The sequence below is a fragment of the Panthera tigris genome, chromosome B2, assembly GCF_018350195.1.
Source record: "Panthera tigris isolate Pti1 chromosome B2, P.tigris_Pti1_mat1.1, whole genome shotgun sequence".
NCBI lineage: Eukaryota > Metazoa > Chordata > Mammalia > Carnivora > Felidae > Panthera > Panthera tigris.
In genome coordinates this window covers 138,690,550-138,708,810 of record NC_056664.1, presented here as the reverse complement: position 1 = coordinate 138,708,810, position 18,261 = coordinate 138,690,550, and the positions used below count along the sequence as shown (strand labels likewise).

At 50.9% G+C, this 18,261-nt stretch overlaps 2 protein-coding genes across 4 annotated transcripts in view; one reads left to right on the top strand and one right to left on the bottom strand.

The window, feature by feature from the left end:
* TFB1M (transcription factor B1, mitochondrial) overlaps positions 1–424 on the top strand; it is a 79,588-nt gene extending 79,164 nt beyond the window's left edge. For all 3 annotated transcript variants that reach the window (XM_042987373.1, XM_007097218.3, XM_042987372.1), the window contains one exon: positions 70–424. In XM_042987373.1, coding sequence (XP_042843307.1) covers positions 70–313 — 244 coding nt within the window. In that variant the 3' untranslated portion in view covers positions 314–424. The remainder of the gene's footprint in view (positions 1–69) is intronic.
* A 25-nt stretch (positions 425–449) lies between these two features.
* TIAM2 (TIAM Rac1 associated GEF 2) overlaps positions 450–18,261 on the bottom strand; it is a 188,576-nt gene continuing 170,764 nt past the window's right edge. The window contains 12 exon segments of the mRNA XM_042987371.1: positions 450–1,582; positions 3,142–3,296; positions 3,673–3,760; positions 4,674–4,779; positions 5,442–5,500; positions 6,556–6,664; positions 7,690–7,808; positions 8,225–8,404; positions 11,610–11,718; positions 12,563–12,688; positions 13,245–13,313; positions 16,542–16,721. Of these exon segments, the coding sequence (XP_042843305.1) occupies positions 990–1,582; positions 3,142–3,296; positions 3,673–3,760; positions 4,674–4,779; positions 5,442–5,500; positions 6,556–6,664; positions 7,690–7,808; positions 8,225–8,404; positions 11,610–11,718; positions 12,563–12,688; positions 13,245–13,313; positions 16,542–16,721 (1,893 nt within the window). The 3' untranslated portion in view covers positions 450–989.

The window sequence follows — 18,261 nt, the reverse complement described above, 5'->3', positions numbered from 1 at the left end:
TTCAAATGAGAGTAGGAGGCATCATGACTTAGAGTTCCCCAAGTCAGTCTGATTATCTTCTCTTCTCAGGATGTTATTCCCTGAAGTTCAGCGCGTGGAAAGCACTGAGAAACTGTTAGAGTTGGCGGACGTGGACCCTACCCTTCGACCCAGCCAGCTCTCTGTCTCCCATTTTAAGAGCCTCTGTGATGTGTACCGGAAAATGTGTGATGAAGACCCACACCTCTTTACTTACAATTTCAGAGAAGAACTCAAGCAAAATAAAAGCAAAAATCAGGAAAGAGAGAACGACAAGGAGAGATCCCGACGGTAGCTGCCGCCTCGGTGGCAAGCGGCTTTGCGGATGTTGGTTTTCCCGAAGTTGAGCTGCTCGGAGGTACACTCTTTGGTCCACTATGGAAGGACAATAAAAATACGATGACCACGTGTGACTGACTTCCCTTTTACTGTACAACTCGGTAGAGAAAATAATCAAATAACATACAGTACAAGCTTTCTTTTAATATATATACTGCATAGATAGGACATGTTCAGTATAAACAGCATCTATTACAACCTTACAAAAATGAAGTATCTGCACATTGTGCCCCTTACCCACATTAAAATAAATATGCTTTAAATAAAGCAAAAACTAACAGCTCAAAGAAAATGCCCAGAGGATTGGGGAGGGGGGGGAATGACCTTTTAAAAATTATTAATCACAACTCCATCTTTTTCCACATAAATTAAAATAGACTGCAATTTTAAGGATCCTAAGTCATTTTTGATACCTGCTCAAAAGGGATATAAACTAAGTAATTTACAGATTCTGATCAGTTTAATCTAGTTTTCTGATCTACAATAAATTAAAATAACTTAAATCTTTACAACTATTTCGTGGGAAAACGTATGCTGCACAAAACCCAATAACGAATAGTTTTTCTGCAATTTCCACTTTACCACCAGTTTAAAGGTAAAACAAGCCATTTAACCCGCGTCGGACGGAAATCCTATGACTTTCCGTGGCTCCCTGTTTCGTAAAAACACTCCTCGTTGACCACCGATGTTAAACTCTGGACACTGAATTCTCGCTGCAGAACAGAACTGAGATCGAGGTTGGCATTTTCAGACTGACTGTCGAGGGACTGGTGACGGATCTGTGCCTTGAGCAAAGTTCCCCTGTCCCGTTTGGTGCTGTTGGCTTTTCGTTTAATGGCGCAGAAGTGCCCGCGGACCAGCTTGGGCTGCTCGCCTCTGGGCCGCCAGTCGGCCGGGTTCGCGTCCGCGTCGTCCGAGATTCTCAGTCTCTGGAACTGAATTTCAATGTCTTTGGTAGGGCTGCCCTGCTTCAGGGTCTGATGGTAGTCGTCCTCCTCGTCGCTCAGAATGTCGCTCTCTTTGATGAGGCCGGGGGACAAGTCAGCCGGGCCTGCAGGTGGGGGTTGTGGGGAGTCCTGCGAGCTCCCAGCCGGGGGACAGCCGCTGCTCTGCGTGCTGCTGCTCAGGCTCCCCTCGTCCGAGTCCAGGGAGCTGCCCTTGCTGGGCTCGCCGGGCCACTCGCAGCTCGAGGAGTTCTTGAGGACTTTTAAGGACCTGGAGGAAGCTGCAATGAGAAAATCACGCTTCCCTTCAATGATCGAGAAACAGACTCCACAATGTGTAATTTCGGCATTGCGCGTTTAAGCGCTAACATCTTAATCCCTTTAGATTTTACCATCTCACTTCTATAAGCAACTATCCTGGGACTTGGGTAAAAAAAAAAAAAAATACATACTGCCAATTTTTTACATAGGTTTTTTGAAATTTTATGCTGGAGGGTTTGCCATTTTTATTCTTAATGACCATTTTTTAAAATAACTTTTTTAAATGATGATTATTTTTGAGAGAACAGGAGAGAGGGAGGGGCAGAGACAGAGAGAGAGGGAGACACGGAATCCGAAGCAGGCTCCAGGCTCCGAGCTGTCAGTGCACAGCCCAATGCAGGGCCCGAACCCACGAACTCACAGTTCATGGCCTGAGCCGAAGTCGGACGGTTAACCGACTGAGCCACCCAGGTGCCTCGAGGGTTTGGCATTTTTAGATGACCAGTTACCGGAGCTCAGTTGTTTAGCCAGAACAACAAGCTATAAACTATGACAAGGGCTAGGATTCTTAGTCTGCCAATGGATACATGAAAAAGTTATTAATAAAACCTATGTTCCTTTCTTTCACTAAAGTGCTTTGTAATTTGATAACCAAGATTCTGCCACATTGCTGTGCCTATTGTCTCCCCTTATTTCCCTTGCTGCTCAATTAAAAGTAGAAAAATGCCCTTTATCACTCATGACAACGGCCTCTGTTGGCATTTCTAGCCAACTTTCAGGGATTTAATATGAATAATCATTTGTGTGTGTTTAATTCCTCACTCTTGGGTTGCAGGAAAAAGGGGAGCTCCCAGCTGTGAGGTTTCTATAGACAATAAGTGTGTTTTTGATGGATATAGCTTATTTTGGCAATAGAGGGAAAGAAAAAGTATGCAGTAAATTTGAAGAGGTCAAATTGTGACCAAAATAAAGACAAGTATTTTAAAAGACTACACACAAGATCAAAGATGCTAACAAAATAGTCAATGTAGAAAGAAGGTGAAAACACTGAAATCTTACAGAGCAAGCAGAAAGCTGAAGAAAAGCATGATTTGGAATGTTTACTTGCTGACTCACTGAGTGGGTAAGAATGAGCAGAAGATCTCGGTTCTTCAAGCAATGACTTTCTAGACGCCCTGAGCCGTTCTGAGCACCGGGATGATGGTGGTGACGAAAGCACGCCTCCCCACCCCACCCCACCCCACCCCCGCCCCCCCCATCTCGGTGGAAGAAACAGGTGAGATGGTGATTCTGAGCTGTGTCAGCTGGAGGGAAGATGAGGCCTTGGGCTTGGCAGTGGTTACAGTTTACTACAAGGTCTGGGAGCAGGAGGCAGTTTAGGTATCTTAAAAGGAAAACAACTGCCACCACCTTCTCGCACCGCTCTGTGGACTCGGGTGTCTGCTTCAGAGCTTACGGAGCTCCCCCGGGGAATGTACAACGCGAGGAGGACTTAACTGCCGTGTTACAAGAACATACATCCTCGCAGAGAAGCTCAGAATGTTTTTCTGAATAGACACAAGGCCGGCAAAGTTCTCACCTAACTTGGCCGAAACAGGAACTCTGTTCTTAAGAGGTACCAGGCGATCCTTACACGTTTTCTCCAGGGGTAAGTCACACTTTATGTGACGCCTGAAGTTTTCCCTCAGAATAGATCGAATGACCTTGACGATGCTGGTTTTGCTCTCACTGTCACTGGTGAAGAGAGAAGAGAAAACAGCAGTAACGTCCAGTGTCCTGCTCCAACCCCACGTGCCCTGGTCCTTCGGTGTCATCTGATCTCAGGACAGACCGGCAGCGAGTTACCCAGCCTGTGGGCTCTGTGGTCTCCTCACTTACACTCTTTTTAGAGTGAAAAGTGATGGTTCTTGAAGTGCCTTGGAGAACTAAGATTTGGATGTATATTTAATCAACGTGTTCTATTACAGGCACAGTTGCCGTGTCGGGGGAGGCTGGGTGTGAACCTGAAGTCATCAAAATTCAGGAGGGCACTAAAATTAAACTCCCTTTTTTGAGACGGCGTAATTCGGCCTTATTCCCATCGGCTGTATTTTTTGGAAGTCAGTAGTACCTGCAGCACAGCTGAAAGATGGTTTCTGGCCGTCCTTCTATTTCTGACTTCGTATGGATCAGTTCCCATATGGAATTATTTTCTGTCCCTGTGGGAGAGGAGACAAGGGTCTGCAACTCTGCCAAAGATGTGAAGTTGACAAAAAGACTCAAGTCAAATATTCCCTGTCCCGAGTCTCCTCATTTTCTTCCGTGGCTCATTCTATGTTGGACTTTCACAAATGGTTTTCAAAAGTTAAGTACTTTTTAGTTACTTTTTATGTTTCCTGGTAAAGTTTTCCATCCATCTGAACGTGCTTTCTCCCTAGCCCTGGATTTCACCTCTCTGGGCAACAGATTAAACGGATCCTGTTTTTCAACCCCCTTCCATTCACTGTATTCCTTGGAAGGAACCGCGTGCGGGCTGTGCTCAGGTACTTGGGGTAAAAGAGGCCAGCCCAAAGTCAGTTGTTCCAGGAAAGGTAAGCAGTTCACACAAAAAGTAAACAGGGACCCAGGACATTGCCACGTGCCTCAGCCTCTTGGTCCTTTCTGTCACCAGAGGCATTGTCACCGGAACATGGTTAGTCTCACAGGATCTCTGAACATTCTCTAAGGCTGAAGATTTTTTTTTTTCTAATATCACATATAATACCGCTTAATCTTAAGGAATTTTCTGGGATCTCAAAATATTTTTAATTTAAATTTGTAGACCTTTCTTTCTTTAACAAATTTCAGGGTATCAAGGATATTAGGCAGAAAAGTGGAAAACCACTGAGTGAAGATAAGGAAACGATGAAGAGACATATTTGGCAAAGAAAAGCCATCCGTTGGCATTTACTTTCCGCAAAAGTGTGTTAAAAAAAAAAAATTCAGAACAACCTCTCTTGTCCTCGTTTTCCTTGCCTATAAAATAAAACCCAAAAATTATCCCCGAAGTTTTCTCCTAGTTTTTCATTCCACAATGCAAACAAGTCTCTTTAAAATGCCTTTTCCTGGCATCCTACTGCACAAACCAATTACCTGCCGTGTTCCCCAGTCTGACTTGAAGCGCGGATATGGGGATCAACCAGCGAAATTTAAATGGATCCAAGTCGGCAGAGCCATGTGCAGGCCGGGAATTCGAGGGCTGGAATATGAAAGCCCCCCCACCCCGAGAAAGGTGTTAGAACATGCTCTCACCCAGAGAGGAGGTGTGCAGGGAGTGGACTTTAAGGTCTCCCCGTGGGCAGGGCTGCCGCGGCCGTGTGAGTGTTCAGGGTGCAGAACCAGATCGGGTCGGGTGTGCTCCCAGTTCTCAAAGAGCTCACGGGGTGCGCGGGGAGAGGGCAGAGCCGTAGTTAGGGGGACAGAGACTTCTAGACGAGCAAGAATGACAACCAGGCCTTCTGTGTCCTCACTGCCTCTGAACAGTCATGACTCTGATGGCTTATCAGCTGATTCAGCTAAGCTGTTGGGTTTGTTCTGAGCCAAGGTAAAAGTGATCTGAAAACAACCAAAGTTACACGGTCTGTCGTGTACGGAGCAAACATGGGCCATTTTCAGGGATGTGAAAGCTGATTTTCTCCGTAAGCCCAGCACAGGCTATTTGGCTCTATCTTCTTTTAAAACAGATGTCATTTGTGGGGAGAACAAGAAATCACCCTGAGTATCTGAGCGGGTTAGTCACCCCAGGAATAAGTCACATTAGTCAAGCGAGGCCGTGGCACTGAGCGGGCTTCTCAGCTCAACGCTGCTAGGAACAGGGAGCCCTGGAAAGGCGGCTGTGATCACAGTTACTTCTCGTCTTACCAGTTTCTTCTTCAGTTTGCAGTGTTCTTTATAAACCAGTATGACAGCTCTCTTAAAGACTACGGAAAGGAAAAGAAAAAGAAACGTCTTTCATTGTTTTATACAGATTTTGTCCCAAGGCTGAACTAAGTAAGGCTGAATGGTTTTTTGTTTGTTTTTTTTTAATCTGGACATTTATGGGAAATACCCAAATTAAAAAAATTTTAATGTTCATTATTGAGAGAGACAGGGCACTTGCACGGTAGGGGCAGAGAGAGAGGGAGACACAGAATCCCAAGCAGGCTCCAGGCTCCAAGCTGTCAGCACAGAGCCCGATGTGGAGCTCGAACTCATGAATCGTGAGATCATAATGTGAGCCAAAGTTGGACACTTAACCGACTGAGCCACCCAGGCACCCCGAAGCTGAATGTTTTAAAAGAACAAAGCTCTTCAAACTTACGACGCTCTAAGACCCCATTATGCTGGCACAGGAGTGAATAAATGATACCTCCCTCTGGTCGTATTTGAATTACGCAGGTATACCCGCTCACCTAAAAGCAATTATCTGGGGGCGCCTGGGTGGCTCAGTAGGTTGAGTGTCCGACTCTTGATTTCGTGCTGTCAGCACAGAGCCTGCTTGGGATTCTCTCCCCCCCCCCCCCCCCCCCCCCGCCGCTCACATGGGTGCTCTCTCAAAATAAACATTTAAAAAATAAGAATGGTTATCTGAAGTAGATCTTGGCAATTTTTTAAAAATTCTTGTTTTATTTCACTGAACTCTGAGGACATGGTGTTCATGTCAGTGAGAACACAGGGTCTATACTGGGTCTCAGTGAGAATTAAGACATTTTGAAAAGCGGCAAACAAGATAACAGGTTTCAAAATAGCCTCAAGAGATCTGTTCCTGTAACACTTGGCCAGAACCACTAAGCCAAGCAGAAGGGAGAACAAGATAATGAGTATGCACAGTGACAGCATTTTACATAGTTGGAGGCTGGCTCTGTGAAGTCAAAAGCCCTTATGACAGTGATCCTAACTCTCGGAAACCCGGAGTTAGCCGGCCTGGTGGCTTTAGGAAGTTCTTCATCACCACCAGCCTTTTGTAAGTCCATGCGCTTTCGAATGGCATACTAACCGAACACTGTGAGCTCGAGGTCCTTTCTGGTTTTTCCTAGAGACAGAAATGGATTCAACCAGGAGACTGCAGAGTGCATCAGAAGTTCCCCCATGGAAAGTTCTGTCACCTGTTTCGTAAAAACGAGAGACAAAGACATGGAGACCCCGGGGGGTAGACCGTCTCCCGTTGGGAGCCTGAATCATATACGTATGTCACCGTATACCGGTGACTGCCAAAATACAAGCACCCTCGGTCTATTATGGCCCCTGTAAACATGGGGCCTTTAAATAGTGTAAGTTTTGAAAATACGAGCGACGTATCAAACTGTCTGAAAAAGAAGCTAACTGGGAAGGCATTCTGTTCAGTGCACACGTCGTATGTGGGTGAGACACGCCTCGTGACCTACTCCACGGTGCCAATTCCCTGACAGTTCAAGGCTCTCCTACGTTGTCCTCACTAATACTTACCCGGGGCTCTAGTGCACTCACCAGCCCCGAGCCACAAACTGCTCTGGGCCTGCAAATCAAGAGGCACCAGCGCTGAAACTAATAAAAAAACTCAACTCCAGTTGTTTTCTGTCCTTGCCTTTTTCTAGTGAAACTATGTTCCCTCTGACATGTAGCCTTTAAAAGCTCAAGATCCTGATTTAGTAATCAGCCAGAAAAGAGCGAGAGAGAGATGGTGTCACTCTAGGGACAACTAGTTCCGTAAGTAAGGAGGTGGCCACCGATGTCAGATGCGAAGGAAGAAAAGCAGAAAAGCCCTAGGTTCTCCCCACAGGCTGGCCCCCACCCGTGTACTCATCCGGTCTCTGCCAGCTTGCGCCCTCCACAGATGCGCCGGCCTCTGTGCTGAGTCTTGCCTCCTGCCCCACGGAAAGGGAGGAGGAGGGAGGGACGAGCTAAACGAGATTTCTTATTTTCTTCTGTACAGTGTTAAGGTGACATAAGGTTACATTCTCAAACCGGTGTCCTGAATTTTATGTCACATTTACACTTAAATGGTGTGGCTTATTGTAAGCACTTAGATCAAAAAAACTTTGGGCCCACCCTCCTCCAGGAGAGCCCGAACAGGGCGGCCTGCTCTGGAGGGTGCCTACGGATTCAGTGAACAAACACATCACGCTTCTCAGGATCCGGAAGTCCCACTGACCTCCTTCTCTGTTCCACTCTGCTCCGCCACGAGCTGGTCAAACACGGTCCCGTAATCCTCATAGACCTTCTGCATCTCATTGATGTGGCTTGCTACTTTTTCCATCGCTTTTAGTGCCTCTGAAAAGTAGGAAATCGTCATCTTATTAATTTTAAGGCCTACCAACAGTGGTAAGTTCAAGACTCCGGCCAGGACTCGAGGCTTTCCTTACTAACAGCAGCATTCCTCAGGTGGGGCTCAAACAGCCCGCTGCCATCCAGTCATTACAACGAAGAACCACAGACTGGCCTCCCACTCCGCTTGTCTTCGGAATGAGGCAACACAAAGTATCGCTCATAATAAACGCGAACGCTGATTGGGCACTTTCCACTTGGCAGGTGCTCTGATGGGAGGTTTATGTGAATCACCTCCTTTAATCCCCACTCGGTCACTGTAGGAACTGCGGTCGCCATGTGTGAAACGAGGCCGGGAAGAGGGGCCCGTGGGCTGGCGGCTGGCGGCCGTGCGTTCACGAGCACCGCCTCTGTCTCCTCACCTGTCAGGTGGTAGTGCTCCTCGCTCTCGTGGTCCGTCAGCGACACGAGCTCCCTGAGCAGCAGAGGGTACTTGAGCACCCTCTGAACTGGCTTGATGAGGTAGGACTCGAGGGTGGAGGAATGCTGTTTGGTGGGATTCCGGGCGTCCAGAAAAGCCTTGAAGGCTTGATCAGTTTTAGCTACAAGCAGGCAGGGAAAAGACCCTTAGAAGAGCACAGCAGTGTGAACGAAACCCGACTTCATTTCGTTTCTAATGCGGTCCCAGATCGTCTATTCCACAGCCCTCCCAATGGCGTTCTTTACAAACACCCAAATGCTTCAGCAGGCCCGGCACCCAGCCGTCAACACGGATTCGGCATCACAGCTCTGGGGCCAATCCCACCGGCAAAGGGAGCTTACATAGGCCAGAGAGGAACACCAAGTCGAAATGCAGGAATGTCTGACTTTCGAGACATATTCACATGCAAACCCGTGAGAGAGATTGTTCTAGGTGCCTAAAAAGTGAGTTTCAACCAATTCACAAAGCCACGAAAATGTATCATCCTATATCCTATTCTACGGAAGAATCCCGTAGCAAAATAAACCAGTATTCCACCCTCCCCCCCCCCCAACACCGTCCTAGCACAGATCATTACTTATTCTGTATACTTAGGGGTTATCTTTTTTTTTTAAGTTTATTTATTTTGAGTGAGAGAGCACAAGTGGGGGGCTTGGTGGGGGGGGGGTGGGAGAAGAGAGAGAGAGGGAGAGAGAGAATCCGAAGCAGGCTCCACACTCTCAACGCAGAAGCCTGATGTGGGGCTTGAACTCACGAACCGTGAGATCATGACCTGAGCCGAATCAAGAGTCGTACACTTAGCTGACTGAGCCACCGTGTACCCCTTTCTTTCTTTCTTTTAAACTAAATTGATAAGCACTGCTGCCTTCACCTCCACAGCTCTGAGCAGTCCAATCCTTCCACCACACGGCACCTCTGTGGGCAGTGAACACTCCCTGTATTCAGAGTCTGACGTCACGAAGAGCACGCACGGGAACCCAACTCCATTTAGTTTCCAGAGAGCCAACGGGTGCACAAGTGGCTGCTTTGGATTCCACCTGCTGACCATGGGTGACCAGCTGTTTGGAATTCAGCTGATTTGAATGAAATTACACCCTCACCTGGGGTTCTGTTCCAGAGGCAAAACCTACAACTTCTAGGAGGTGCGGTACCATTTTGAATGTGACTACCCAAGTGGATGGCGAGACGATCCTTCAGAACCGGGCAAAGCATTGGTGATGCGCTAACATTACTGTGTATTGACCTTCAAGAAGAAGGCGTTTCTGGGAGGAAACGCCGATGGAGTCAGGTCTCTGTTTAAACAAGTACAAGAGGCAGATTTGGGCTGGAGCTCGTTAACTCCCGGCACTTCGAGACACCGTTTCTTAAACCTGAGCCTGGTCTTCCACGAAACTGGAAAGATCCAGATGTAAACCAAATGACAGGGGCACATCCGTGGAGCCGGCTAATGCTCAGAGTGTTGGAAAAAACCTCCACATGCCTTCCATGATACTGCAGAGTCTGTTCCCTGGTCTGGAGAAAGAAACACTGAACAACAACCGTGAGATCCTTTCTGACAATGCCGTTTAGAAGCATATGACAGACAGGAGGGGGCTTAGAACTGAGCTTGGCGGCTACTGCCGTGTTGATGCAACTAAGAAAAGTTCAAATACAGAAGAGTTCTGTCCCAGAAGAGAGCCCTGACTCACTGGCTTCTAGAGTGGTAGCGAATTATAACGGGGGTGAACCGCATGAGGCCACTTGTATTTCTAAAGAAGGCATTCAAGTCCGGGGGGGGGGGGGCGGCGGGCAGGGGGGAGTCATTTTGATCCTAGGAATTTAAGACATGATAACAGTTGAGGTTTCAGCAGGTTCGGGTCTTATCCCCCAGTTCACACCGGAGAAGTCAGGCAGCCTGGTAACCTGGTCTGGAGACGGTTCTGATGAACGTAAACAGGACTGCGCACGTTTTCATAAGATGCCTGTACTGTCCGAGCCTCAGACACTCCCGTATTTGTCTGATGTTCTCCGTACAAACCGAATCGTCGCTGCTCACGACCTCAGGTCCTGTGCCGGCATCACTGATTTTTCCTCCTCTGATCTTCACCACCAGAAGTGTATGAGAGTTCCAAAGACTGGGACAGAGAAGCATCTTGAGAGAGAGACCGATTTGAGAACTGTCGTCTCGTACGTGAAGATGTGTGTGTAACTGAGAGAAGCCTCAGCAACAGAGCCACCTCAGGGAAAGCAGCGTTCCTGGTCTGGGTGTTACCGGACCGGACCGAACGGCAGGTTAACGGGACGGTGACGGTAACCACGCCGCAACATTCCCCACAATACGCGCGCACCTAAAGGAGGTCACGGCTGTCACCGGATCTCCGAATACACTTCCCAGGCTGGGCTGACGGGCTGGCCCGTCACCGGAAGCCCAGGTGGCTCAGGGCGCGGGCCATGTGCCTAAACCTGACCCGCTGCCGGGCAGGAACCCGCACTCAGGCATCTCTCTCAGCTCCACAGAGTGAGGTCTGATGGCAGCACGAAAGGGAAGAGTGAGGGCGTCGACCACGCAGGTCTACGCAGACAAAAGAAAATGAGAGTCTTCAGTTAAAGCCACTAGAATAAAGTGAGATGATAAAAATGTGGAGAGAGGCACCTGGATGGCTCAGTTGGTTAAGCGTCCAACTCTTAATTTCAGCTCAGGTCATGATCTCATGGGTTGTGGGATCGAGCCCCACAAATCAAGCTCTGTGCTGACAGCACGGAGCCTGCTTGGGATTCATTCTCTCCCTCCCTCCCTCTCTCTCTCCCGCCCCACCAGCTTGCTCTCTTTCTCTCTCTCAAAATAAATTAACATTAAAAAAAATTTTTTTAAGTGGAAAGATGAAAGGTATTTCAGTGAGAGGGTGTGGGCTGTTAAATGTTAGTTTTTTCCTGGTTCCACAAAAAAGGCTTTAAGTTTAGTTAACACTTCTTATGAGTGCAGTGATTCCTTGGGCGTGAGAAGGTTAACAAGGAAGAAACAAAACAGCATAGTGTTTTCTGTCCCCATCCAGGGGCTCATGGTTCTGAGTTTTTAGATCAAGGCATTTGGTAAAAAAGAATCCAGAGGTAACTGAACAGCAAAGTGACACATGGGAAAGAAATTTCTCTGCCCTTAGGACGTATCTTCACTGTTGCCAATAAACTGAAATAAACCGAAAAGTTTCCCTTTAATATCTCTCAATTTCAAGGTCAAGAACGGAGCAGGATCAATCAAAACTGCATTTATCCCTACTTATTACATGCAAATTTACTCTGTTAACAATTTAAAAAAAAAAAGCACAGATATAAAGGTATGAGCAACTTACCTCGCTCTAGAACCTTCTGTACTTTGATATGATTAGCACAGAACCCGCTGTACAGTTTAAAATGGTCCGCGTAATAAAGGAAAGAGCCTCCAAGGGAAAACAGTAGTTTCTAGAAGGGGAAGAAAAGTCACATTGGTCATGGTTTACTCAACGTCTGCTGGCCCTGGCGTGGCCTCTGACTACTTCAGCGCATCCGTGGCATCTTTCAGACACCGGAGCACTAATGCCTCAGAAAATCACCAAATGAAATAAGCCCAAGACTGTGCCATTTTCACGGCAGACGGAGAACAGTCTGGTATTTCCCTCACAGATCTTTAGCTTGATCGAAAGCTTTCTGGCAGCCGAGCCTACTGACGCTACAGGCAAAGGGCAAGAAAGTTCTACAAAAATACACCTGACAAAATGGGATACGAATGACCTGAGAGGATAACTAATCAGGCCAACTGTGCCTTACTCGGGACAAATGCTCTCGTCTGGGTACCGCCCTGCCCCCTTTCTACCGTCTGCCTCCTTTCCTTCCCCAGAGGGGCTCCTTCCGGGTCCCGGATGCTCACACTGGAGACGGGCTCCACAGAAGAGAGGGCTCCCTCAGTACCACCGACCCGTGTCACAGGACCCATGTCCCCGGGTCACGGGACTTTGTGAAAATGGAGGATGGGACTCAGGGCCAGCGCTCCCGCTTCGCAAGCAAAGTCCCCCTTCGGCAGACTTGAGTGAAGAGCGTGGGCACGGTCAGCCACCAGGCAGACTCCACAAAGCCTGGGCCACCCAGACTTCTGCTTACAGGGCCACTCAAGTGAAAATGTAGCCTCTCACCAGCTGCCACAGGAAAACAGCGCAACGAAAGCACCGAACTCACCTTGTCGGCAGTCAAGGGACACTTTCTTTCCCAAGGGCGGACGCCGCACTCTACCCACCCGGTTCTGCTTTAAACCTGAGTCAAAACTACTTACTCTAAACTGTGAGGGAGTTTCAAGGGTGTTGAAGTCCGAGGCGGCTGAAATCCCATCCTCCAGAGTCTCCAGAAACACCTTCTGAAAGTCCAGCATCTCTGGCAAGCTGCCGAACAGTGACTCCATCTGCACGAAGGCCGGGATTGAACAGAGGGCATCAGCGGTGGGGGTGGAGAGGGGCCGCCCCAACGAACCCCCAGTCCTTCGGGGAGCAGCAGACAGAAGCGGATCCTTGAACGAAGGCAGCATATTCCCCCTGGGACACCGTCTGCACACAGGGGTTTACAGCTCCGGCTCCGGCAGTTCCAAACTGACTTTTTAAACGGATGGAACCTTTTCGGGATTCAAACTGGTAAACGGGAGTCAGTAGCGAAGAACCAATGACGGAGACTGAACACGAACAAGTCATGGATTAAGGAGTGACTCCGGGCCACGCTTCCTACAAAAAGGGCGTGACTGTCCTGCATTTACAAACTCTTGCCGCTGGGCCTCATGTGGCAGAGGCCACATAAACGGCTTTGGAGGAGGCCACGCTTGGTCCCTCTGACGATGCTCAAGTCCCGTGTGTTCTCTGGGGAATCAGGAGATATAACCTCCGGGGAGGTCCGCTAAAGGGCAAACAGAGACTAACCCGTGCGTTAGTGGACGGCGGGGCGGGTGGGGGTGGCAGGGGACCGATTACCTCGTCTTGGGTGAGAAAGGTCTCATTCTGAAGTGGCTCCAAATATAATTCAAAGAGGCAGCTCAGATCCTGAAACGTGGAAGAAAAGGGTCTTTATCACTCATGTCTCCAAAATACCCAAGAGTTTCCAGCAACCCTGACCACAGCTCCAGACTCCCACTGGGAATGACGGAATCGTGTCTTGTTGCAATTCGTGACCCTGAAAGTGGTTACTATCAGGGGCGCCCGGGCGGCTCCATCGGTTAAGTGTCTGACTGCGGCTCAGGTCATGATCTCATGGGTCATGATCTCATGATCTCTGACAGCTCAGAGCCTGGAGCCTGTTTCGGATTGTGTGTGTGTGTGTGTGTGTGTGTGAGACTCTTTGCCCCTCCCCCACTCATGTTCCGTCCCTCAAAAATAAACATTAAAAAAAATGGGGCGCCTGGGTGGCGCAGTCGGTTAAGCGTCCGACTTCAGCCAGGTCACGATCTCGCGGTCCGTGAGTTCGAGCCCCGCGTCAGGCTCTGGGCTGATGGCTCGGAGCCTGGAGCCTGTTTCCGATTCTGTGTCTCCCTCTCTCTCTGCCTCTCCCCCGTTCATGCTCTGTCTCTCTCTGTCCCAAAAATAAAAATAAAAAAAAACGTTGAAAAAAAAAAATTAAAAAAAAAAAAAATTAAGTAAGTAAATAAATAAAACTGGTTACTCTCATTTCTGCCCTAATTCACATGGGCTAATCCCGCAGTACACGCAGCAGCTGGGTCACCTACTCTGCTTAGCTTGGTGACAGAGCCACTCCTTCTGTGGACCGGTGCAAGGGGGCATCCGCCTCCCCTCGGACAAGGGGAGCTCTGGCGAGGCACTTCTGTCGGGCACGAGCACCCCTGCCGGCTCCCCTGGCTTCCTCCTCTGTACCGGGGAGCATGGTGACAGCCCCACCACGGAGCTGAGTAGGACAGGACAAGACCTGGGAAGCTCTTCAACTCTGGGGTTGACGCATTAGCACAATTTTGAACTCTCGTATTCAAATGCAAGAAAAAATGTCCAAGGATCAGCGGCCTATAATCTAGGCCATATTTGAGCCCCCAGTACACCGGGCCCCAGTGGTACGGAACAGTGGGAGTTGATGGCATTTATACAACTCCTTCCATAAATGGTTTATTTGCGATAATTTGAAGCCAAGACCAGGATATAATTTTGTAATAGGAAAGATTTTTTTCTTGTTTCGCTTATTCTGAAGAATTTTGAGTATGAAAACATTAAGTGATCGACTACAAAGTCCGTTACTTTGCTCTCTCATTTTACAATGGAGAAATCGAGACCCAGAGAGCTTTCTGTAAGAGCCCGAAGCCTCCAGAACCTTATGGCATAGATTCTGGGAGCAAGCAGACAGGCCTGGGAGGCCTTTTACTATTTCGCAACCAACAGCTCCCTGGCCTTCCCTCCCTCACCATCCTCCCCGGCGACTGCTTCCGAGCAGGGAGGTGTGCTGAGTTACTGAACCGTATCTCGAGGGAACACACAAAGGCTGAAAATTCCAAGTTGCACGCATGCAGGGATCAAGGTTAGACGAACAAGTAAAATCCCGTGTTAAATGTCAGCCACGAAAAGAAACCACAAAATAAAAACGGTGTGTGTGCGAATCACAAGAGGCACCGGGTGCTGGTTATTTTGTGAGAGACAGTGACAGGCTGCCCTCTTCCCTCGTGCGGCCGGTGCTGCTCGGCGGGACTTACACGCCTCGAGCAGGCAGGCGCGGAGCCGGACAGCTGCAGCCCTAAGGGAACAAAGTGCAGGTTTCTTGCAGAGAGAAGGGTCCTTCCTGTCTAGCTCACCCGCAACGTCCACCTTTATACCCTACCAGCATCTCAGGGAAACCAGCCTCCCGTGCGGCCTCACGGTAAAACGGAACATCAGCGACAACAGGAAGGGGACTTCGAGGAATTCTGCCCTTGAATCTCGGTGGAAAGCTCATGGCCACCCTCAAGAGGCCGGAGGGTCTCTTGAAGCCTCAAACCACAGCGCCCAAAGCTGCTTGGGAGAGGCCACCGCGGTCACAGGAAGATCCAGAAATCTAGGCTGAGCTCCCCAACGTTCACATCATCCGCGGGACAACACGTAACGGGACGTGAAATTAAACTGTCAACTCCATAGCTTTCTTTTCTTCTCTATGGGACCAAAAAGAAGGGGCTCTGGGTAGTTTTCCTGGGCTACCTGTGTATGAGGCCTTCAGTAAAGCCCAGATAAAATGACAGGGACACTAATGAAAGGGGAAGCTCAGGCCCGTCTCGCGGAGAAAGAAGGTGACAGCTGTGTCTGTGTGTGCACACACCTGTGCAGGAACAAGGGCACGCCCGTCTGAGACCCGGGAGGACGGAGGTGGAGGGGACGGCCCCAGGCCAGGCCGCTGCACCGAGGCAAAGCCAGGCGGGATCCTCTGCCCACTGCCTTGCTGCTTCCAGAACAGGCCAATGAAGTGAGCTTACGGTACTACCCGAGCCTCAGCAAATACTTAAAGCAAAAGAACTCTGTCTTCCCTTCCCAGGCTCCAGTGCTCTTCGTAAAATATGTCTCTCAAACTATAGGGGCACCTGGGGGGCTCGGCGGGTTAAGCATCCAACTCGGGATTTTGGCTCAGGTGGTGATGTCACAGTTTGTAAGTTCAAGTCCCGCAAGGGGCCCCATACCCACAGTGTGGAGCCTGCTTGGGATTCTCATTCTCATTCTCTCCCTTCCTCGCTCCCTCTCTCTCAAAATAAATAAATAAAACTTTTTAAAAATGTGTCCTGAACTATTTACTGAGGGCTTCAGAGATAAATAAGTGAATGCTTCGGGTGCCGAAGATTCTCAGCAACCACCCGTCCGCACGGGCGTGGGAGCGGCCACGTGTAGGCCAGCTGCTCCAGCGTGGGACTCTGTCCCGCACGGTGACCTCCACCAGGCAGGTCTGGGGGCTGCAGCAACAGTCTCCTGGGAGCAAGCTGTTCCCGAGTCCCTCCTCCCCTAAGTGCTCTCCGGCCCCCTCCGACTCCGCCAGGAGACTCCCTTCCCACAGACCGCACACGATGAGCTAGAACATGTTTCCATAGTGAAAGCTACCGTGGTAACCAAGGGAGCCGAGGAGCCCATCCTTCCGGGCCCTCCCAGCTCCTGCACCCTCGCCCCCTCCCCAGCGGCAGTTCACCACTTCGAGGGGCAGGGGGCTCCGTCAGGACTGCCGGGCTTCGGGGCGCATGCGACCTGGGGGCCCCCCGCCCACATACCGCTGGCCGCCGCGGGGCCACAGAGCCGGCAAGAACGTGCGGAGTCGCCCGTTACCTTCACGTAGGACTTCTCCGTGTCCATCAGCTCCTGGATGACTTTCCGGAGGCGATCCGCATCGGAGAGGTGGCGAGCCAGCGGCCTCGGAGGTGGCTCCCGGGTCCCCCTCGGCCCTTCCATGCCGGTGGTCTGCGAGTCGTTGAAACTCCTACACAGCGCAGCGATCTGTTCGGCGCTCTGGGAGGCGGAAAGACGGGGAAGGGGACGTTCGGGGCGCGCTCCGTTTTGGCAGCTTCCCGGCCAGGACGCAGGCGGTGCTCGTCCCTGCCCAGCGCCCTCTCGGGGACCTGGGGGGGGGGGGGGGGCGAGAACCTAGCACAGCCGGGTTCATTCATCTCGGACCGCTCTGGCTACCGTTTAAGGTAACGGGAGTGAAGACAGGGTATCTACGCCGGATGCGTTTCTGTTGTCAGAACAGAACAGATGGCTCTTTCGTACCGAAACTAGAAAACGGCACAGGTTGACCCTTGGTAACGGAGTTGAGGTGGCTCTCAAACCAAGACCGCGGCTTTCTCGGAGCCCGCTGGGGAGCCCCCCCGACGCGGCGGCCCGACGGCCCCGGGAACGGCGTGACTGCGCGAATTTCGGGGCGACCTGGCCACAGGGGCTCGCGGCCCTGCCCCCCCCGTCCACTCCCCAGCCCCGCGGGCTCGTGCCAACAGAACACGAGTGAGCGGTTAGAGCGGCTGCACCTGCCGGGGCGGGCGGGGAGGGAGGGACGTCCCCTACCCTGCAGGGGGCGGGGGCAGAGCCCCACAGAGGGTGCAGACGGGAGCAGGTGACCCGGCCACCCCGGTGAGTGCCGGAGAACAGGGGTGAGCAGGCTCCCTGGGAGGCTTCGGGATAGTGGGGGCAGTCACACACCGAGGGGACGAGAGGAGTGGGAACGTCTGGGGACCGAGAGCCTGCAGCGCGAGCTGCTACTCGGATTCCAGCACAGCGATGACAAAGGTTCTCCAGGGGGGCCCCTTCATCCTGCCTGACGTCGTGGCTTCAAGGCTCAAACGGGTCTCCTCCTGTACGTCTCCACGGTGCCTGGAGCATCACCAGCCTACACTCAGCGTCCTCTAACTTGCCTCTCCCTCCACCCCACCCCCGCACAGGCTCCAGCCCACGTAGCACCTGCCGGCGAGTAAGCCGGCCAAGGGCAGGGCCCGTGCCCGTCGCTGCCCCGAGTGCCCAGCAAGCCCTCAGCTCCCCCCCACCGCACAGCAGTGTTACCGAGTGACAAAGCAGTGGCCCCGGTACGCGTGACGAGCGTCCACCCGTCTTTGGCAACTCGCCGTCCCTCCCGCAAACTCCCCCTCCTTCGGCGTCAACGCCTTCATCCCCGACCCGTCCCTCCGGCCGAAGTCAAAAGCCGAGCTTGTCAGGACCATCTCCTAGTGTGGAATTCATCCTCTCGGGGACGCTTCAGAACACGAACAACTCACACAAGCATGTGTCACGCAACCGCAGTGGCCCGACGCACACCCGTTAAAAAAGCTGGCGCCTGACGACCTGAAGTGCCTCGGAGGAAAAACAGGGCACTGCCGCCCTCCCCGGTCCCCCTCCCGGCTCTACACTCAACACTGACCTTCCGGTTCATCTTCTAAGCTCAGCGGGTGTCACCCGAGGGCCTGCTCTGCCTCCAAAAGGAAGACAGGTCCTGCCCCAGGCGATCACGTAAGAAACCCCAAAGCGCAGCCAAGGGCAGAGTGAAAACCAGCCCAAGCTC